Raw genomic sequence first — 23,065 nt, forward strand, 5'->3', positions numbered from 1 at the left:
AGAGGTGAGAGACAAGTCATGAACCTTTTAATCATTGGTACATTTGGAGCCAAAACACACTGAGATTCACAAGGGGGATAACAATGAAGCTCCTAGAAGGAGCATTAGACAAAGGACCACAAAGTCATTTGGTGAAGATTTCATTGTGTACCTTGTGAATGATACTCCCACTTCTATTTTAGAAGCTTATGCATCTTCTGATGCTGACTACTAGAAAGAAGTTGTGTGTAGTGAGATGGATTCCATCATGTCTAACAGGACATGGAAGATCACTGACCATCCTTATGGGTGTAAACCTGTAGTGTGTAAGTGGGTGTTTAATAAGACACTTAGGACTGATGGTACAATTGAAAAGTACAGGGCACGACTTGTAGCCAAGGGATATACGCAAAAACAAGGTGAAGATTTCTTTGATACTTATGCGATTGTGGCCAGATTAACCACCATACGAGTACTACTCTCATTGGTTGCCTCGCACAATCTTCTCGTTCATCAAATGGATGTTAAGACAACTTTTCTAAATGGAGAGTTGGAGGAGGAAATTTACATTGAACAACCTGATGGTTTTGTACTAGACGGCCATGAAGGAAAAGTGTTCAAATTGTTGAAATATTTGTATGTTTTGAGACAAGAACCTAAGCAATGTCATGAGAAGTTCGAAAGAACTTTAACATCTACGGGATTTGTTGCAAACGAAGCTGACAAGTGTGTGTACTATCGCCATGGTGGGACGAGGGAGTTATGTTATGTTTATATGTTGACGACATACTTATATTTGGAACAAATCTCAAGGTCATTGAGGAAGTGAAAGATTTTCTAAATCAAAACTTTGAGATGAAAGACCTTGGAGTAGCTGATGTTATCTTGAACATCAAGCTTTTAAGCGATGATGATGGTGGGATCACTTTGTTGCAGTCTCACTATGAGGACAAGGTTTTGGACACCTTATGATCCGAGTGTGTTGATTCAGAAGAACGAAAGAGAAACAAAGGATGAATTGAGACTTTCTAAATTCGTTGGCACACTAATTTATTTAGCTAGCACTACAAGGCATGACATCTCGTTTGTTGTGAGCAAACTAAATCAGTTTGTTTCGAACCCACGAGATGCCCATTAGCATGCACTTGAGAGAATAATGCGATATCTTAAAGGAACTGCAAATTATGGACTTCGCTATACGGGGTATCCAAGATTACTTGAAGGTTATAGTGATGCGAATTAGATATTTGATGTTGATGAGCTTAAAGCCACAAGTGGTTATGTGTTTACACTTGGTGGTGTTGTTGTTTCCTCGAAGTCTTGCAAGTAGATCATCTTAACAAGGTCAACAATGGAAGCATAACTCACAACATTAGACACTGCAAAAGTTGAAGCAGAATGGCTTTGAGAACTTTTAATGGACTTGCCGGTGGTTGAAAAACCAATACCAGCTATTCTAATGAACTGTGATAATCAAACAATGATTGTCAAGGTAAACAGTTCTAAGGATAATAAGAAGTCATCAAGACATGTGAGAAGGAGACTAAAATCTGTCAGGTTTATGAGAAACTCCGGAGTTATAGCATTGGACGATGTAAACACATCAAATAATCTGGCACATCCCTTCACAAAGGGTTTATCCCGTAATGTGATAGACACTGCATCGAAGGAGATGGGATTGAGACCCAATATATAAGTTGTTCATGGTGGTAACCCATTCTATGTGATGAGAGATCCCGTGAATTAGAATTGGCAAGACAAGCTATTGAATAACTCAGAGGAGAATATTTATTAAAGATCCATTCTGTTATGATGCAATTATCTCCTATTCTGTATGGAAGGTTGATATTTATCTTAATGTGTTCTAAATGGCTTGGGTAGGCAAAGATGTTGTCCTACAGAACATCTAGAAAGAACACACCTATATGAGTTAGACTGTTAAACGTCGCAGTATGTGAGAGTTGGGTGCTCTTTAATAAACTCATGAAGAGGCCCCGGAGTATGACGTATATGCTCCTACCCGCGGGAAAGTTTTGTATAGCGGTCTAGTATCAGCCAAGGCTCTAACGTGAAACTTGTTTGCACAAAACTTGCACTTCAAGGCATAGTCCACTGTTCAAGTTGTGAACAAGTGTGGCGTGGAGTTCTAGGTGGCAGTTCAACTTAACAGTCTCCAATGAAGCATCGGTATATAAACAACGTTTTTTGGAAACATAGGAAAACTTGATGTGCCTTTGGGATCTGGTGGGGCATAGTTAGAATTATTGGTATTTAGACCATCCCTTATATTCAATAATTTCTTGGAAAACCCTATAGGCCCATGTGGCATGTTCATGAATGACAAGAAGCTGAGATTTTTGCGTTAGTGAAAAATGAAGTCAAATGGTTGTGAATGTTGTCATTCATCTCCCCATTGATGGCATGAATATTTTGGTTTCAGTTTCATTTCTCCATTAGCACAATAGATTCTTCATTCCGTGCGTGCTAGCATATTTCTGTCATGCAAGAATGAAACGATTGGCCTACTAATGAAAGATAAACTAATCACTTAATAGGATTTTTAGTGCATCTGTTTCTTCTCTCCTTAATGAGAATTAGTGCCTTCATTTTCAGTTTCATCTCGGCATGCCTATAAGAGGTTGCTCCTCTTCCCAATGAGACGTACAACACATCGCCTCGTTCCAGAACATTGTGTCGCTTCTCTTTTTTCCCATCTCGCTTCTCAGCGTGCACCGGGGAGTGAGACAAAGGCCTCTGAAACTTCCGCTCTTGTGATCCGGTACAGGACAGGTGTGATCAGGTTTTTGGGGAGCGCTTCAGCGGGACTGCTGGATACTTGTTCATCGTGACTGGGGTCGACGACGAGTTCCCTAACAACGACTTCCTCCCCGATGTCAACATCCTCTTAGACGACATGACGAATGGCGCATCTGCTTCCACTTTCGTTGTTCCGTATGCCACTCTATCATTTCTGTTAGGGTTACTGTTTGAGTACTAATAGTAGTAATCGATATAAATATGACGTCTTTTTCTTATGATTTCGACTCCATGACTAGTTTCAACAATTTATTGTTCGTTTGAATTATTTTCACTATTATGTTTTTCCTATTGATTTCTTGGACTAAATTCAACCAGAAAATGCCTAATTTTCAACCGATATTAAGTACTTCCCCGTCGCGCTTTAGAAGGCATAGTTAAATTTACATGTATTTTTACAATAGATAAGGTTTAGGACGTATTGCATTTACTCCTAGGAGCTAATTAGTACTTCGTTGTATTATTTTTATATGCATGTGTAGTGTGAATGCTATTTTTTAACCCATGTCACAGCCAATCAATAATCACCTCGGTTTTAGAAAATTTCCAAACACACTTTCTAAACCGTGACAGAGTTGGTAATAATGACGGTCAAGCATGTGAATCTCCACAGCTGATAAGTCCTGGTGTGTAAAAAAAGTAAGAACTCCAAGACCAGCTCACGTGCACGATCAACATTACATGCTCGCATATTAGTATCATTCAACATTAGTATAACAGGAAAATAACACATGTTTTGAATCTTTTTGACGAGAAGAGCAAGTTGGGCATTGGGGCGAGCAGATTCATGCACTGGGACATCTTTGACACATAGTGGTGGGGCAGAAGAGAAATAGACAGTCCCCGTAGGGGCACGAATGCAACTTGCGTCCAAATCAAATCCTTTGACTGATGACTAATTAACCAGGGAATTAGCTGCTTCCCGGGCCCGGCATCCCCATCGCACAGCGTCACTCACTCACTGCTCCGTTTTTGCGCCTTCAATTTTATACTTATTCGTTTCGTTTGTGGGAGGAGACTTTTGCCCCCTTCATCCGTTTATCCATTCTCTCGCTTTCTTCCTTTTTTTTTCCTCCTTTGTCCGACCTTAAACAATTGATCAGTCCCCTCCGAGAAAGAAACAATTGACTAATTTTCCTGGCTGCCGAGGAATCCTTGCTATCCCGGTGACCTAAAGTCTCCTCCGCGGTGGCTAGGGGTTGGGGATTTCTCGGATTTTCTTGATTCCAGCCCTCTTGTTGGGGCTGTCGAGGCCGGATTATGAGATGGGCTTCTTGTCGTGCCTGTTCCGGTGCCCTGAGGAGGAGGAGGTGGTGGTGAAGGAGCACGACGACAACGAGGACTCCAGCGGAATCGACCATGGAGTCGCCTCAGGTGATGATGCGTCCTGCCCTATTAATCCCCTCTGTTCTTTACCTACCATAATCAGGCGAGAAATGTTTTTGTGTTGGTTCATCAGTATCTTCATCTCGCGGAAAGAAGTAATAATCGAGTCTCTTCAGCTCCTGATCCCAATAAATTCTCTGTTGGGGATGGTTCCGAGCTGGAGGGTAATTTTTTTTTAATGATGTGTTATAGTCTTATGGTCAACCATCAGAAATTTCCAGTGGCGAGTCCACCTTTACTTTCTTGTGGTATTGCAATTCTTCTAGCAGTTACAAGTTTTGTTTGTGAGTAGCTGCAGAGCTTTATCAAGGAAACAGAAAATGAAACACGATTAGTAAAGTGGAAGCCAAAATTATGAACACTAGTAGATCATTAACAGTTGATTTTTCAGAGTCATCAGAAAGTGTCCCACTGAGGGCTGAATCCACGCATATTGAAGGAATCCAGAGAAATGGCACAAATAATGAAGCAACGATCTTCACTCTGCGTGAGCTTGTTGATGCTACCAAAAACTTCAGCCAGGATTCTCAGTTGGGTCGAGGAGGATTTGGTTGTGTGTATAAAGCATATTTGAATGATGGTCAGGTTTGTATTTGCTAATTATAAACTATACTTCTCACCTACGGTAATATAATTCTCATTGAATATCACTTATGGGAGATGTGGAAACTATAATAATCTTGCCCATATTTTCCGTATTGTATGATAATATTGTTTCAGCATTTGCTGCATGGCAGGTTGTTGCAGTCAAACAACTTGATCTAAATGGGCTTCAGGGGAACCGAGAATTCCTTGTGGAGGTTCTCATGCTCAACCTCTTGCATCACCCTAACCTTGTCAATTTGATAGGCTACTGTGTTGACGGTGATCAACGCTTACTCGTTTATGAATATATGCCATTGGGATCACTAGAAGACCATCTGCACGGTTAGTTTATGTTGGAAAATGGGTGAACTTATACTAGTATCAGGATACAATCATCAGAATTCAGAAATCATTTGTTAATTTATAGTAATGAGAGCATATATGTAGATTGTAGGATCTTTATTTTTCAATATCAGCACATTATAGTTCGTAATACTTAGCATATCTGGGTACTTGGACATGGTGAAAAGTTGTTCTAACTTGTGAGAAATGCTACAAGTTTAACTATCAGTTCTTGTCGGTTGATTTAATGAAGTATTTCTTTCTTATGTTCTTTGTTCATGGGGATATTTTTGGCATCATCTTCTTTGTTCAGTAGGTCCTAGTTAAATGTGATCTAGGTTATTCCTGATTCCATTGCTTGCTATATTTGATCAAAAGCTTAAGCTAGAATGGGATGCTCTGATGACCTATCAAATAATGAACCTAGCTATCTAATAATCCAGTGATGGGATTATCCTAAACAGAATCCATCGAGGGGATAATGTTAATGATGGATTAGTTACCCTTGAGAAATTACTCAGATTTTAATCATAATCAATTTCTTGAGTAAATATTTATTATTAAACAGTGGTTCTTTTATCTAACGTTGTGTTCCTTTCTAGTACTCCCTCCGATCCAAAATAAGTGTCAGGGAGTATTATTATACCACATGCGTCAATAAGAAGTGAAGACCTAACATGCTCCTTGACAGTCCACTAATCTTGAAACCTAAGATATTTTCTGTCATGATTTACCATTTTCTTACTTCCACCTATTAGAGTTTCCCATGAATGTGCTTTATACTGTTATATGCTGTTATTTACTGGATACCCCAATTAATAAAGTACTGTTGATGCTTTGAACAGACCTTCCACCCAATAAAGAACCTCTAGATTGGACAACACGGATGAAGATAGCTGCTGGCGCAGCTGCTGGTTTGGAATACCTACATGATAAGGCAAATCCACCAGTTATTTATCGAGATATTAAGCCATCAAACATTCTTCTTGCTGAAGGGTATCATGCGAAGTTGTCCGACTTTGGACTTGCTAAACTTGGTCCTGTGGGTGATAAGACTCATGTGACAACCCGTGTCATGGGGACTTATGGCTATTGTGCTCCTGAGTATGCCGCGACTGGACAGCTAACGAATAAGTCTGATATCTATAGTTTTGGTGTGGTGTTCCTCGAGCTAATTACAGGACGAAGGGCACTCGATAGCAATCGGCCTCGTGAGGAACAGGACTTAGTCTCATGGGTAGGTTTTGCCAATCTCACGTGCTACTAACTGGTCCAGTAATCATAGTTTATAAAAGAAGAACAAAAATGGATAAATGTCTAGAGAAGTATGAAAAAGCTATAAAGCTTAATAGGCATGCATTGTTATTTCATTTCGATTATGTTCCTTACCTGTGGATACAGTTGGGGAAGGATAAAAAAAGGCTATGTGGCATGTGGTGGTTAAACTGATGAATAGAATAACAGTGCATGTGTTTGATGCTGGAAATATGTACAACTTTTTATGGGTATGGAGTGTGGTATTTTCTGGGAACCAGTATTAATCTGTTGCTAACTAGCTGCCTAGTTGTATACATCTTTTTCGAAAGAAAGCTGTAGAGGTGCCCCCCTACAGCATAAGTAGGAGCCTAAATTCGCATCCATAATGACTTGAACCCAACCAAGTGAGCTAGGCACACTTCCGTAGTTATATGGCCAGGAACTAATCATCTTGTTTTACATCTCCAGGATTTTTGTCATATTCAAATCTGGTGCATCATTTGATTTATTTATGTTGGTCCCTTGGCAGCTAAAGAAATAGTTTCACTCGAACTATATATGCAGTCATAAATCGAGTGTGTTCATACATTTCCTTCGACATACTGAGCATAAGTAAGCTAATGTTGAATTGAATGTGCTACGAATCCATTTGCAGGCTCGTCCATTGTTCAAAGACCAAAGGAAATTTCCAAAGATGGCCGATCCTTTGTTGCGTGGCCGCTTTCCAAAGAGGGGTTTGTACCAGGCCTTGGCTATTGCAGCGATGTGTTTGCAGGAAAAGTCAAGGAACCGCCCTCTGATTAGGGAAGTTGCTGCTGCTCTCTCCTATTTGTCATCACAAACATACAATGGGAATGACGCTGCTGGTCGTCGTTGCCTTGATGGCCCTTCGACACCAAAAGTGTCAGAGGAGCAGGTTAACCAAGATGATGCTTTGCCTAGTCAACTTGGAGCTCAAACATCGATGCATGACCGTATGAATGACTTCATTCCAGAAGGAAAAGAGCATTGCAGGAGTGGCTCCAATCGTGGAGTACGGGGCAGGGTTGTTCCAAATGGCGTCGACCGAGACCGCGCACTTGCAGACGCGAATGTCTGGGCCGAGGCTTGGAGACGCCATGAGAAGGCAAGCAAAGTGCGTGTAACCGATGAAATCCTTGGATAGTGAGCTGAGCTCTGCCTGAGGTTTTGGCATGCTGGCGATTTTGAAGAAAGCGTTGTTAGGAGAGGAGGAATAATGCGCAGCGAGGTGTGTAGTACTGCACCACCAGAGTGAGCGCTCCCAAGGTTTCACCGGTGGAGCCTGTCACATCCACCATCGTTTCGCTGCATACATTACACGGTCTGAATTTCACATATAGGTATTGTTTCAGGGGCTTTGTGAATAAATGTAATAACCCCCCTAATTTATGGATCAGTGTGTACAATCCTTTTTCCAGTCTATTGTTGGTTCTGGATGCAGCCAGAGTTTTGGGTCCATGTAGATGAAATGGTAATGTCTTGCAGCATATACATTTGGGTCCATGTCCTATTCCTTTTCTCTTTCTGCCAGTACCTTCACGACACCAACATTTAACTTTTAAGCCTTAGTAACGTAAACCAAGGAAGAGTTTATATGTTGCTTTTTTTTTTGTGACAGGAAAACATTAGGAAAGGGTCCTACTGTAAAATTTTATATAAAGAATATCTACAAAGTTATGTACAATTTACAAAGTGAAAAGAAGAAGATTACAGGAAGTGGTGTGCCCAGGATTTGAAAGGAAGTAAAAGCTTTCTCTTCACTCTGTGTAACTAGAGTGTGATCCTCTTTGAGGTTTCCCTGCCAACTAGAAACACTTCGATTCTCTTGATTAAAAATCGCCCAAAAATGATGATCTCCATGCTGAAAGGCTTGCTAATTTCCTGCTTTGCTAGTTCTGTTTCATGAATGAAAGAAATTTCCTCTGAGCTTGTTGGCGGCAATAATCTGCCCGCAGTCTGGAGGACATTCACAATCCCAGAATAGGTGCAGCTGTGCTTCCTCCAGTTGAACATTACATAGGACACATGTGTATGCAGGCAGGTGAAAATACTTCCTTCGAAGAAAGTTTCTGGTGTCCACGCTTTCCTGGAGCAGCAGCCAGGAGGAAATTTTGTAGTTGACCTGGCAAGCACTCTTCCATACCCAGTGAAAAGTAACATGAGCAAGGGCATCCTCAATCAGCACATTGCACATAAGCTTGGGCTGGAAAAATTCTGCAAAGTCCCCTGCCTGAAGAACTTGGCCAGGGCGTTGTACTGATGCTAATAAGCATAAGAACATGGGTGGTCCAGATTAACCCGACCCATGGCAGATCAAAGTGGTACTAGTAAACTTGTGAAGTTTTTTGAGCGGCAGAGCGTTGTTGTGTGATGCAATGTTTCACAGGGCAAGAATTTGCACGGGAGGAAGTTTCATTTTGTGACGATGTACTCCGTCCATTTCTAAATATAATTATTTTTAAAGGTTCTAATGCAAACTACATATACATATGTACATAGACGTGTTTTAGAGTGTAGATTCACTCGTTTTGCTTCCTGTGTAGTCCATATTGAAATCTTTAAAATGACTTATATTTAGGGACGGAGGGAGTATACTGCATTCACAGGAATTTATATATACCAGAGGAAGTTGTTTTTTCATGCGACAAAGTGATCAAACTTATAGTATTACACATTCGAAATCCCAAAACAGAAATCGGCAAAAGCACAAGCAACTCTGAATCTCTCATTAACACAACCGGCGACAATCCATGGTGGTTACACAGGGCTACGTTTCTTCTAAAAGGATTACACAAGCACACCACAGCACTGGCAAGCACGGCCAGAACGATTTTAAATTAAGCATGCCGTGCGTGCATGCGCCGTAGCACCCAGATCAGGAGAAACATGACAAGACTTGAAATCACGACGTACGTAGCTCACGCTATCTGCAACTGCAAACTTTATATATACCAAAGTAAATTAAGGAAAACCTGCAACTGCGAAGGCTAAGGAACTGTACTGTCTAGCAGACGGAGACGGATCGATGTTTGACGATGGAGTCAGGCGTAGAAGCAGCGGCGGCGGGGCGGTGGCTGCGCGGCGACGACTATTAACGCCACCACGACGACGGCGACGACGGCGAGCACGATGACCATGTCCTCGTCCAGAGAGAGCAGGCAAATCTTCTTCCCCATGGACGCGCGTGTGCAACTGGGCGGTGGTTTCTTTTCTCGACTGAAAGGAACTACTCCTCGAGGTCGAGGGGTATAGTAGATAGTGGAGCTGGCAGCGTGCTGATAAAGGAAAACTACATACACTAGGGGGTGGGGAGGCTGAGGCTCTGTCTCCCTCGGTCAACTGCGAGTTCGTTTCTTTAGTCAATTCGAAGGCATTCAACCGTCTATGCCGCGTCCAAGTAGCTGATCATAGACGAACCACCACCACCACCAATGGTTGGTAAGTACTTAAAAGGTATTTTCCCAGAACCATCTGTATTCTGGAGTCTGGACCGTCATCTCCTTCCTTACCTCACATTCTCTCGTCCTGGAATGACTCGGTCTATTCTGGTCCCCAAACGCCTCGCTTTCCTTTTCGCGATTATTAGATTAGATTAGATGGATGATGTACACAAACATACTGTACATCATCATCATATATATATATATGCGCGCGCAACACGAGCACGCTATGCTAAAATTTGAGTACGGGGACATCGTCTCCGACTCTCCGCCCTGCTGACCAGCTCAACACTCGGCCTGCGTCACTTCCATGGCCATGGCGCCTGGGTCTGTGGGTCAGCGGGTGAAGGGTCCCTGGTCTCATAAGTTTATTAGGGCATGCCAATGCATAGCATTAAGGTGATGCCTCGTATATCACGCATGATCGAATGTCGGGAAAAATATGTTTGGATAAGGAAGCGGGATCTCTTACAGTAGGCAGGTGTTTGAAAAGAAAAAGTATTCAAATGATAACACCCACACGTACGGCAGTTCCGCCCACACGCGGCGATCACCGTTCGTTAAGTTATGCACGAATCTTGGCAATAGGTGGACAGTTTTGTGTGCCACGTAGGCATCGACTGATGTGTGGGTGTTAGACACTTTGCCCGGACGCCCGTTTTTGCGCATGGAGAGCTGCGGTTGCCACCCCAACGTGCGGTAGATCCACCGTCTCGCCCTCACGCCCCTGCACAACTCCTCTTTCTCGCCGTTGCAGTTCCCCCTACCCCGCTCGACTCCTCTTACCATTCCGCCACTCTTCTCCCCCGTCAGAGAACAACGGCAGGTCCTAGCCGGAGCAGAGGCGATTCCACGATGAAGCAGTAGAGAGGCGGCGACGGAAGTTTCGAGGGGACTCATGGTCGTCGTTAGCTGGAGCCCATGCAACCAGAGCGTCGTCGCCAAAGCCTTCACCGCACGGAGGTAATGGTTCTTCGATTTGGTCTCATTCTGCCTTCACTCCACCGTGTCCTCTGCTTCCAATCCATTGGGATTTGAGTGGATTAAGGAGCGCTCCAGTGCTCCGTGTCGGTGGCGAGTCGCCGATGTGACATTAGGCCAGCATTAGCAAGTTTCGTTGCTGCGGCGGTGGAAGTCACACCGGCGAGGCTCGCCCTTTCCGCGGGGATTCACTCTCTGTTTTCAGATATTAAGTGTCCCTGAGTCCGGTTTTCAACGATTTCTGTCAATTTTTCTTCGTTTGATGGTCTCAAATGCGGTGGATTGCTATTTTTAGGGGTGTTGTTTTGATTGAAATCCGGGCCTGATATTATGGAAAGAACCATAGATATACACTGATGAAACTCACTAATATGCCATGTTGATATGTGCAAGCAGGGCAACTTCAATCTACTGGCTTAGCTACATTTTGTCACACTGTTTAGTTAGTAGATGGCAACTGACTCTTTAACCCGAACTGTCAGTTGCCATGTTCATTGCAGTAATACAAGGGTAATTGCCCATTTTTCTTTTAAGCAGATGGCAACTATCTCTTTCCCCCAAGATATTATTTGCCATATCCTTCTTGTAGTGTTTCATGGCAATTGCCTATTTTGCTTTTAAGCAGATGGCGACTATCTCTTTCCCCGAAGGTATTATTTGCCATGTCCTTTTTGTAGTGCTTTATGGCAACTGCCTATTTTGCTTTTAAGCAGATGGCAACTATCTCTTCCCCCCAAGATATTATTTGTCATGTCCTTTTGGTAGTGTTTCATGGCAATTGCCTATTGTGCTTAGGAGCATATGGCAACTCCCACTTTCCCCCAAGATATTATTTGCCATGTCCTTTTTATAGTGTTTCGTGGTAACTGCCTATTTTGCTTCGTAGCATACGGGAACTCCCACTTCACTCCAATATATTATCTGACATACCTTTCAAGTGTTACATGACAATTTGTCTAGTGTATTTTAATTTGCAGGTGGCAACTCCCTCTGTTACCCAATGTACTATTTGCCAATTCTTATGTAGTGATAAAGAGAAATTGCCTAGTGTCCTTTAGGAGTATACAATAATTTCCACTTACAACAGGACATTATTTGTCTTGCTTATGTACTGTTACATGGCAATTGTCTAGTTTATTTCATGTAGCAGGTGGCAACTCCCTCTTTTTACACCAAGATTTTTTTGACATGTCTTCTGTAGTGTTATAGGGAACTTTATAGTTCATTTACTTAGCAGGTGGCGAGTTGCTATCCATGACCCAAATCACTGCATGTGTAAGGGAATATTTCTACCCCTGTAATTTTGGTGGTTGATGACGACACTTCTGCGGACTAATCGTGTGCAATAAGCCTTTTAGGTATTTCCTAGGTTTGCACAAAGACGATTCTTGCCCCTCGGTGTTTTGATGAGAAGACGGTTTTCTCTCTTACGCTTCATTGTCGGTGGACTTGGGTCGTAGGAAAAGTCGTACTATTAAGAGGGGATCCGCTTTGAAAAAGTCTGGGTGGAAATCATCACATACACTTCTCCCTCACCCCTTTTCCACTTCAATGGAGCTTTCTCTTCCCTGCCTAACACGTCGTGCATTGTACAAGCGGTAGTACCGCTCCCGAGAGCGGTACTACCGTTTATCATCGGTAGTACCGCTCAGTGCGGTAGGTTTTCTCTGGTGCCGCTGGCCTGTACCACTCACAAAAGTGCAAACACTTTTTATGGGCGAGTTTTGCGGTAGTACAAGGCGGTAGTACCGCCTGTAGCACGGTACTACCGCTTGTTACTACCGCCCCCATCGGTACTAGCGTTGCTGCCTCGGTTTTGGCCTGCCCCTTTTGCGTGAGCGGTAGTACCGCTCTCCCTGAGCGGTACTACCACTTATCATCGGTAGTAGCGCTCCCAGGAGCGGTAGTACCACTCTGTCTCGTGCAAAGGGGGTGGGTAACGGGCAGATTCCCTCCCCCACTATATAAGGGGGGTTCTTCTTCCCTGAGAACTCCACCTTTGCCCCCCTAAGCTCCATTGTTTCTCCAAGCTCCATTTTAGTCCGATCTCTCTCCTTAGCCAACAAAACTTGTTGATATTCTAGGGTTTGGTTGAGAGGGCCTTGATCTACACTTCCACCAAGAGGAATTTGATTCCCCCACTAATCCCTTGCGGGTCTTGTTACTCTTGGGTGTTTGAGCAGCCTAGACGATTGAGGTCACCTCGAAGATATATTCCATTATGGTGAAGCTTCGTGGTCTCATTGGGAGCCTCCAATTAAGTTGTGGAGATTCCCCCAACCTTGTTTGTAAAGGTTCGGTCACCGCCTTCAAGGGCACCACTTAGTGGAATCACACCACCTCGCATCGTGTGAGGGCGTGAGGAGAATACGGTGGCCCTAGTGGCATCTTGGGGAGCATCGTGCCTCCACACCGCTCCAATGGAGAAGTACTTCCCCTCAAAGGGAAGAAACTTTGGAAACACATCCTTGCCTTCATCGGTTCCACTTGTGGGTATTTCTTACCTTTACTTGTATTTACTTATTGCTTCTTATTATTGTTGTTAGCGTCATATAGGTTGCTCTCTTAGTTACATATCTAGACAACCTATTTGTCGCTAAACCATTTTTGTTTGTAGAAAAGTTATAATTTTTGTTAGTTGCCTATTCACCCCCCTCTAGTCAACCATATCTATCCCTTCAATTGGTATCAGAGCCTTGTCCATTTATTAAGGGTTTCACCATCCAAAGAGTATGGGTGACAACGGGGAACGGGTTGATGAGGTGCCCGAGGGAGCTATTGCAAACTCGGTCACCCGAGAGGAACTAAATGAGGTCATGTCGACGTTTAAATCCTTTGTGGCTATCGAAGTCAAAAGCATGCTTAAGTATTTCCTTGATATGTACAAACCTCCTTCCAACCCTTTGTTGGTGGCTAATCCCTCAACTTCGAATTCGGGGGGCAATTCTGAAAAGGAAATTGCTAGTAGTGAAAAGGATAAAACGCCTCAAGGAACAAGTGGGGCAAACGCATTTGCCTCTCTTCCTCCTCCCTTGGACTATGGAGGACTGGTCCATTCTACGCATATTGTTAATATAGGTCCACCACCAAAGCTTGTTAAGAATGATTTTGCTAATTGTATTTTTCGTACCAAGTCTCATTTGAACCACAACTCAACACAACTTTGGAGAATCATTGAGCAGGGATACTACCCACATGATCCAAGAAATCTCACACTAAGAGAAGAGGTTGACAATCAGCTCAACTACTTCGCATTGTTCATTCTTCAAGCAGTTGTACCTGTTGAAGACCTTCCTCACTTACGTCCCTTCACTCGTGCCAAAGATTGTTGGGAGAACATCATCTCCATGTACAAGGGAAGCTCTAGCATCCAACGATCCAACTATGAAGTGGTTCTTGATGAGGCCGATGAATTTTCTATGACCAAGGACGATGACCCTCGTGAACTATATAAAAGAGTTACAACTCTTGATGTTGCTCTTCAGGATCATGGAAGCAAAGATGTGGATGACACTTCGATTAAGCGCAAGTTTCTCAAAGCCATCATGCCTTTCAACAAGTCCATGTCCTTTGTCATTCGTCAAAGGCCAGACTTTCATTCCATGTCCTCAAGTAATGTGTTCGATGAGTTTATTGCCATGAACATTCTGAACAAGACCGCTGACAATGCTCTAGCCCGAGTTCAACGGTCAATAAAAGACTCCCCAACCTTGCTTTGAAGGCCAAGGCTGTTGTGGAGGAAGATGAGGAAGACGAAGAAGAATCTTGTCCTGAAGACACCAAGTATGCTTACCACGAACACATGGCTCTTGCATCCAGGCAGTTTTGGGGCAACAAGAAAAACTCAAGGCCCAACTTCTCCAAGAACAACTCAATTGGGTCTAAGGGAAAGCAACGCATGAGAACTTGCTACAATTGTGGCAATGTGAGTCACTTTGTGGCAGATTGTCCCTATGAGTAGAGGGAAGACAATGGTGGCAAGCTCATTCGCAAAGACAAGACCAAGTCTTTCCCAAACAAGAACAACTTCCCCAAGAAGATACCCCCTAAGGTGTTGGTGGCTCAAGAAGAGTACCTCTCCGATGAGGATGATGATGACGAGACAAGAGGTGAAGCAATGGGAATGGCCACACTGGCCATTGCATCCTCTTCTCCAAGAAAGATGACTCTCTTCAAGGCCCCCAACGAGAACCGCATTGCCAAGTGCCTGATGGCCAAGTGATACGTCTCCAACGTATCTATAATTTGTGATGGTTCCATGCTATTATCTTGTCAACTTTGGATGTTTTGTATGCATGAATATGCTATTTTATATCTTTTTTGGGACTAACCTATTAACTCAGTGCCAAGTGCCAGTTTCTGTTTTCTCCGTGTTTTTGAACTTTTTCAGAGAAGAATATTAAACGGAGTCCAAACGGAATAAAACCTACAGGGTGATTTTTTCCATAACAGAAGATACGCAGGGGACTTGAGAACCAAGGCAGCAGACCTCGAGGGAGATCACAAGCCCCAAAGCCGCGACCTGGCGGAGGGGGGGGGGCGCCTGGTAGGCTTGTGGGCCCCATGTGGCTCCTTTTCCCTACCTCTTTCGCCTATAAATTCTCTAAAAATACAAAACCACCAGAGAGAGCCACGAAAATACTTTTCCGCCGCCGCAAGCTTCTCTCTCCGCAAGATCCCATCTGGGGACCGTTCTGGTGCTCTATCGGAGGGGGATTCGGACACGGAGGGCTTCTTCATCAACACCATTCCCTCTCCGATGATGCGTGAGTAGTTCACCACAGACCTTCGGGTCCATAGCTAGTAGCTAGATGGCTTCTTCTCTCACTTGGATCTTCAATACAAAGTTCTCCATGATCTTCATGGAGATCTATCCGATGTAACTTTCTTTTGCGGTGTGTTTGTCGAGATCCAATGAATTGTGGATTTATGATCATGTTATCTATGAATATTATTTGAGTCTCCTTTGATCTCTTATATGCATGATTTCATATCCTTGTAATTCTCTTCGAGTTATGGGTTTCGTTTGGCCAACTTGATCTATAATTCTTGCAATAGGAGAAGTTCTTGGTTTTGGGTTCATACCGTGCGGTTTCCTCACCTAGTGACAGAAGGGGTAGCGAGGCACGCATCATGTTGTTGCCATCAAGGGTAAAAAGATGGGGTTTATATCATATTGCATGAATTTATCCCTCTACATCATGTCATCTTGCTTAAGGCGTTACTCTGTTTGTTATGAACTCAATACACTAGATGCATGCTGGATAGCGGTCGATGTGTGGAGTAATAGTAGTAGATGCAGAAAGTATCGGTCTACTTGTCTCGGGCGTGATGCCTATATGTATGATCATTGCCTTAGATATCATCATGACTTTGCGCGATTCTATCAATTGCTCGACAGTAATCACCCACCGTAATACTTGCTATCATGAGAGAAGCCTCTAGTGAACACTATGGCCCCCGGGTCTACTTCACATCATATTTTTAGATCTACACCATTACTTTGTTGCACTTTTTACCTTCAGATCTCACCTTGCAAATAATCGTGAAGGGATTGACAACCCCTTTATAGCGTTGGGCGCAAGTTTGTTTGTTTTTGCGCATGTACATTGGTGCCTCATCTTGATACTCCTACTGGATTGATACCTTGGTTCTCAAACTGAGGGAAATACTTATCGCTACTGTGCTGCATCACCCTTTCCTCTCAAGGAAAAAACCAACGCAAGCTCAAGAGGTAGCAACAAGAATTTCTGGCGCCATTGCCGGGGAATATTCAAAGTGAAGCATATCCAAGTAACTATCGCAAACTCATCTCTTGCATTTACATTGTTTGCCTTTTGCCTCTCGTTTTCCTCTCCCCCACTTCTGGAAAAAACAAAATTTACAAAAATATTTGCCTTTTCGTCCGCCCTTTCTTTCACTTGCTTTTTGTTTGCTTGTGTGGGTTAATCTACCTATCCTTATGGCTAGTCCTATCGCTTTGAACGTTACTCCTGAGAGCGAAGTTCTTAATTTCAAACAAAATGAGGGAGAAAACTTAAAGGATGCTTGGTATAGAATTTGCAATGCTCAGAATAGATCTACTCGTAAGCAATTTACTACCGTTCTACTTCGCAACTTTTATGTGGGTATTTCCCCTTGGAATAGGTATGTTCTTGACACCATCGTAGGCGGAAATTTCTTGGGTAGCCATACCGTTGATTCTTACGGTGCTTTAATAAATTTTGTAGGCTCACCCCCACTCATGGTTAATGGAACCACCTTAACTTTGGAACATGTGATGCGTAGGCTGGATGTCATTGAAAATAAAGTTGCTACGATAGAACTCATTGAAAATTTGGATAAAAAGATCCACAGTCAAATCACTCAGTATGGATCCAAGTTGGGAATGACTTTGAAAAATTTAAAGGAAAAGGCACCAACAGTTAACGAAAAACTAGGTCATGATTCCGCTAGAATTGGCAAACTAGAGGATGTTATAACCAACTTAGGTTCCGCTTTTGCCGCTGTTCAGAACACTCCAAATTTTGCCCACAATAAGGCCACCAAGTTTGTTTTGTTCCTAAAAACAGTGGTGAACCATCTAGTAAGAGAGATGAAGATCTTAAAATGTTGAGTGTTCACCCTACTTATGGTTTGAGCACAAAAGACGACGATACTTGATTCTATCGCCTTATGCCTAGCTCTAAACAATAGCGCTTGTTGGGAGGCAACCCAATGAATTTATCTTTGATTTTTTATTTCTGTTTTGTTGTGTCCACACCATCATAATTATGTTATGATTGTGTTTTTTATGTTTCTTTTAGTGTTTGTGCCAAGTAGAACCTTTATGATAGTTTTGGTGATGGTTGTTTGATCATGCTGAAAAAGACAGAAACTTTGCGCTCACGAAATTATTTTTTATTCCTATCCAGAAAGAGCTTTTGAGTTGATTCTTTTTGCTGTTGGTTGATATGCAAATTTCCCTAATTTTCATATTTTCCAGAATTTTTGGGATACGAGAGGTATACAAAGTATACAGATTGCTACAGACTAGTCTGTTTTTGACAGATTCTATTTTTTTTGTGTTGATTGCTTATTTTGATGAAACTATGGTTAGTATCGGGGGGGGGGGGGGGTACTAGCCATGAAAAAGTGAGAATACAGTAATCTAACATCAATCTAAATAGAAATCAAGTTTACTACAGTACCTAAAGAGTGGTGGTTTGTTTTCTTATGCTAATGATATCACGAGTTTCTGTTTAAGTTTTGTGTTGTGAAGTTTTCAAGTTTTGGGTGATGTTCTCATGGAAAATGGGATAAAGAGTGGAAAGAGATTAAGCTTGGGGATGCCCAAGGAATCCCAAGCCAAATTCAAGGACACCAAAAAGCCTAAGCTTGGGGATGCACCGGGAAGGCATCCCCTCTTTCGTCCTCAATCCATCGGTAACGTTACTTGGAGCTATATTTTCATTCACCACATGATATGTGTTTTGCTTGGAGCTTCGTGTATTAAAGGAGTCTTTTATTTTTGTTTTGTCACAATCATCCTTGCTGCACACCTTTTTGAGAGGGACATGCACTCATCATGGATTTGCTAGAATACTCATTGAGCTTCACTTATATCTTTTGAGTTAGTCAATTTAGCTCGCATGTGCTTCACTTATATCTTTTGAGCTAGATAACTTTGCTCTAGTGCTTCACTTAGATCTTCTTAGAGCACGGCGGTGTCATATTTTGAAGAAATAAAAACTCTCGATCTTCACTTATATCTTTTTGAGAGTGCTCTCTCTAAGTAACTTGGTAATTGGCGCGTGCTATGAAATTAGTCCTAAATATGATAGGCATCCAAAGAGGATATAATAAAAACTTCCATATTATTGTGCATTGATTAGTAAGAGAAGTTTGATTTCTCACAATTAGTTTTGAGATATGGTTATGGTAATATTAGAGTTATGTTAGTAGGGTGTTGTGAATCTAGAAATACTTGTGTTGAAGTTAGTGATTCACGTAGCATGCACGCATGGTGAACCGCTATGTTAGGAACTCGGAGCATATTTGATTTATTGATTGTCATACTTTGTGTGGCGGTCGGGATTGCGCGATGGTTAACACCTACCAACCCATCCCCTAGGAGTATGCGTTTAGCACTTTGTTTCGATTACTAATAAAAACTTTCGCAATAAGTATATGAGTTCGTCATGACTAATGTGAGTCCATGGTATAGATGCACTTTCACCTTCCACCATTGCTAGCCTCTCTAGTGCCGCGCAACTTTCGCCGGTGCACAAACCCACCATATACCTTCCTCAAAAGAGCCACCATACCTACCTGTTATGGCATTTTCATAGCCATTCCGAGATATATTGCCATGCAACTTCCACCGTTTTGTCTCATGACATGTGCAGTCACTTTCATATTGCCATAGCATGGTCGTAAGATAGCTAGCGAGATGTTTCAACGTCATATGCTAAGCTAGATCGTTGCACATCCCGGTACACTGCCGGAGGTATTTCCTATAGAGTCATCATTGTTCTAAGTATTCAGTAGTAAGTAAATAAAAGTGTGATGATCATCATTATTAGAGCATTGTCCCATGTGAGGAAATAATAAAAGAAGAGGCCAAAGATGCCCACCAAAAAAAATGAAAAAAAGAGGCCAAAGAGCCCAAACAAAAAAATGATGAGAGGAAAAGAGAGAAGGGACAATGCTACTATCTTTGTCCACACTTGTGCTTCAAAATAGCACCATGTTCTTAATGATAGATCTCTTGTTTTGTCGCTCCATATACTAGTGGGAATTTTCATTATATAACTTGGCTTGTATATTCCAATGTTGGGCTTCCTCAAAATTGCCCTAGGTCTTCGTGAGCAAGCAAGTTGGGTGCACAGCCACTAGTTTTCTTTTTGAGCTTTCACACACTTATAGCTCTAGCGCATCCATTGCATGGCAATCCCTACTCATTCACATTGATATCTATTGATGGGAATCCCCATAGCCCATTGATACGCCGAGTCGATGTGATCATCTCCTCCTTTTTGCCTCACAACTTCCACCACACTCCATTCCACCTATTGTGCTATATCCATGGCTCACGCTCATGTATTGCGTGAGAGTTGAAAAAGTTTGAGAAAGTAAGAGTGCGAAAACAATTACTTGGCCAACATTGGGGTTGTGCATGATTTAAATTCGTTGTGTGGGGATGATGGAGCATAGCCAGACTATATGATTTTGTAGGGATAACTCTTTGGCCTTGTTATTTCAAAAGTTCATGATTACTTTTCTAGTATGCTTGAAGCATTATTGTTTTCATGTATATAGTAAACCATTGTTTTGAATCTTATGGATCTGAACATTCATGCCACAAGAAAGAATTTACAAAGGACAAATGTGTTAGATAGCATTCCACATCAAAATTTCAGTCTTTATCACTTCCCTACTCGAGGACGAGCAGGAGTTAAGCTTGGGGATGCTTGATACGTCTCCAACGTATCTATAATTTTTTATGGTTCCATGCTATTATATTGTCAACTTTGGATGTTTTGTATGCATGAATATGCTATTTTATATCTTTTTTGGGACTAACCTATTAACTCAGTGCCAAGTGTCAGTTTTTGTTCTTTCCGTGTTTTTGACCTTTTTCAGAGAAGAATATTAAACGGAGTCCAAACGGAATAAAACCTGCAGGATGATTTTTTCCATAACACAAGATACGCAGTGGACTTGAGAACCAAGGCACGAGACCTCGGGGCAGGTCACAAGCCCCCTAGCCGCGGCTTGGGGGCGCGCCTGGCAGGCTTGTGGGCCCCACGTGGCTCCTTTGCCCTACCTCTTTCGCCTATAAATTCTCTAAAAATCCAAAACCACGAGAGAGAGCCACGAAAATACTTTTCCGCCGCCGCAAGCTTCTGTCTCCGCAAGATCCCATCTGGGGACCGTTTTGGTGCTCTGCCGGAGGGGGATTCGGACACGGAGGGCTTCTTCATCAACACCATTGCCTCTCCGATGATGCGTGAGCAGTTCACCACAGACCTTCGGGTCCATAGCTAGTAGCTAGATGGCTGCTTCTCTCTCTTGGATCTTCAATACGAAGTTCTCCTTGATCTTCATGGAGATCTATCCGATGTAACTTTCTTTTGCGGTGTGTTTGTCGAGATCCGATGAATTGTGGATTTATGATCACATTATCTATGAATATTATTTGAGTCTCCTTTGATCTCTTATATGCATGATTGCGAATCCTTGTAATTCTCTTTGAGTTATGAGTTTCGTTTGGCCAACTTGATCTATAATTCTTGCAATAGGAGAAGTTCTTGGTTTTGGGTTCATACCGTGCGATGTCCTCACCTAGTGACAGAAGGGGTAGCGAGGCACGCATCGTGTTGTTGCCATCAAGGGTAAAAAGATGGGGTTTATATCATATTGCATGAATTTATCCCTCTACATCATGTCATCTTGCTTAAGGCGTTACTCTGTTTGTTATGAACTCAATACACCAGATGCATGCTGGATAGCGGTTGATGTGTGGAGTAATAGTAGTAGATGCAGAAGTATCGGTCTACTTGTCTCGGACGTGATGCCTATATGTATGATCATTGCCTTAGATATCATCATGACTTTGCGCGATTCTATCAATTGCTCGATAGTAATTCGTTCACCCACCGTAATACTTGCTACCATGAGAGAAGCCTCTAGTGAACACTATGGCCCCCCGGTCTACTTCACATCATATTTTTAGATCTACACAATTACTTTGTTGCACTTTTCACCTTCAGATCTCACTTTGCAAATAATCGTGAAGGGATTGAAAACCCCTTTATAGTGTTGGGTGCAAGTTTGTTTGTTTTTGCGCAGGTACATTGGTGCCTCATCTTGATACTCCTATTGGATTGATACCTTGGTTCTCAAACTGAGGGAAATACTGATCACTATTGTGCTGCATCACCCTTTCCTCTTCAAGGGAAAAACCAACGCAAGCTCAAGAGGTAGCACCAAGGCATCCAAGAAGGTAACATCTAACGCTCAAACTTCCAACATCAATGCTAACATCTCTACTAGCGGAGATGAAAAGGAAGATGTAGAGGAGGAGGAAAACTCCTTTGGTAACTTCATGAGAAATCTCAAGGGTGAGTCCAAGAAGCATGTTGTTGCTCTCTTGGAACAACTCGGTGATGCTAATGACCTTATTGAATCTCATGAAGATATTATCTCTATGCTACAAGGTCATAGTCGGGACTATGCCGATGAGATTGTGGATCTTTCCATTGCTCTTGAAAGGAGCAAGGGCTTCGTTTGATTCTTGAGGAGTCACCTAACGATGACCTTACTAAGTTAAAGAAAGATCTTGATCATGCTCTTGTTCTTACCCATGCGCTTCAATACGAAAAGAGTACACTTGGGCTTGATCATGTTAGACTCAAGAAAGAACTTGCAACACTTGACAAGGCTCACAAGGCCTTGAAGAGTGCTCATGTTTCTTTGAAATAATATCATGCTCAACTCCAAGTAGAACTCACTAAGGAAATAGCCACTTCCTCTCCATTTGTTTTAATTGATAATGTCCATGCTACTAACCCCTGTTGTGAGCATGCACATATTGTGGAGGAGAACTCCAAATTTAAAGAACAGCTTGAGAAAGGCCTTGTGACATGCATCCAAGGTGAAAAGAATCTTAATGAACTTTTGCGAAGTCAAAAGGAAGTGGTTGCAAAGGAAGAGTTGGGTTTGCACCCAAGTCCAAGAAGAAGAACACGAACAAGAAGATCAATCAACCTCCCCAACTTATGGAAACCTTTGTTAAATCTGGGAAGGGTACTCATGGGAAGAAACATGACCAAGCTAAGGGTGGTAATGCCGTGAAGCGCATTACCCCTCTACCCAACACAACCGACGACTTTAACCCCTCTTATGTGTTGTGTCGTGCGAGTGATGGAAATGTTTTTGCTAAGTTTGTTGGTTCTTATGATGAGTACATTGCATGGTCTATTTGGGTTCCTAAGACCCTTGTGACTAACATAAGAGGGCCCATTAAAAATGGGTACCTAAATCCAAGCATTGATCTTACGCGAGAGTTTTCTTCTCGTGGGGTGTCATGGTTTCTTGATAGTGGAGCAACAAATCATATGATAGGAAGCAAGGACTTGGCGGTGGACGTTCATCCCGATCCATCCATTGCCACCCAAGTCTCCTTTGGTGATGATAAAAATTTAAAGGTATCGGGTCTCTACAAGGTGGTAATTTCTCTGGAACTTACCATTGAAAAGGTTATGCTTGTTGAG

At 42.5% G+C, this 23,065-nt stretch overlaps 1 protein-coding gene across 2 annotated transcripts; it reads left to right on the plus strand.

Moving 5' to 3' along the window:
* The first annotated feature begins 3,731 nt into the window (after positions 1-3,731).
* On the plus strand, positions 3,732-7,874 carry LOC123443415 (probable serine/threonine-protein kinase PBL7). Of its 2 annotated transcripts, none has more exons than XM_045119768.1 (5): positions 3,732-4,170; positions 4,574-4,767; positions 4,920-5,109; positions 5,955-6,346; positions 7,022-7,874. In XM_045119768.1, exons 1-5 carry the CDS (start codon positions 4,062-4,064, stop codon positions 7,529-7,531), a joined length of 1,395 nt encoding a protein of 464 aa, XP_044975703.1. In that variant the 5' UTR covers positions 3,732-4,061; the 3' UTR covers positions 7,532-7,874. The 2 variants fall into 2 exon arrangements, with proteins under 2 accessions (XP_044975703.1, XP_044975704.1); XM_045119769.1 differs by having other exon boundaries at positions 3,760-4,170; positions 4,583-4,767.
* The last annotated feature ends 15,191 nt before the right edge of the window (positions 7,875-23,065 follow it).

The sequence above is a fragment of the Hordeum vulgare genome, chromosome 3H (assembly GCF_904849725.1).
Source record: "Hordeum vulgare subsp. vulgare chromosome 3H, MorexV3_pseudomolecules_assembly, whole genome shotgun sequence".
Classification (NCBI taxonomy): Eukaryota; Viridiplantae; Streptophyta; class Magnoliopsida; order Poales; family Poaceae; genus Hordeum; species Hordeum vulgare.

Bases quoted from the DNA above. Each gene is read 5' to 3' on its own strand.
- LOC123443415 (XM_045119768.1), top strand. From the start codon at position 4,062: ATGGGCTTCTTGTCGTGCCTGTTCCGGTGCCCTGAGGAGGAGGAGGTG. The intron at 4,768-4,919 runs GTTTGTATTTGC...GCTGCATGGCAG, and splicing joins CATATTTGAATGATGGTCAG to GTTGTTGCAGTCAAACAACT. The intron at 5,110-5,954 runs GTTAGTTTATGT...TGCTTTGAACAG, and splicing joins ACTAGAAGACCATCTGCACG to ACCTTCCACCCAATAAAGAA.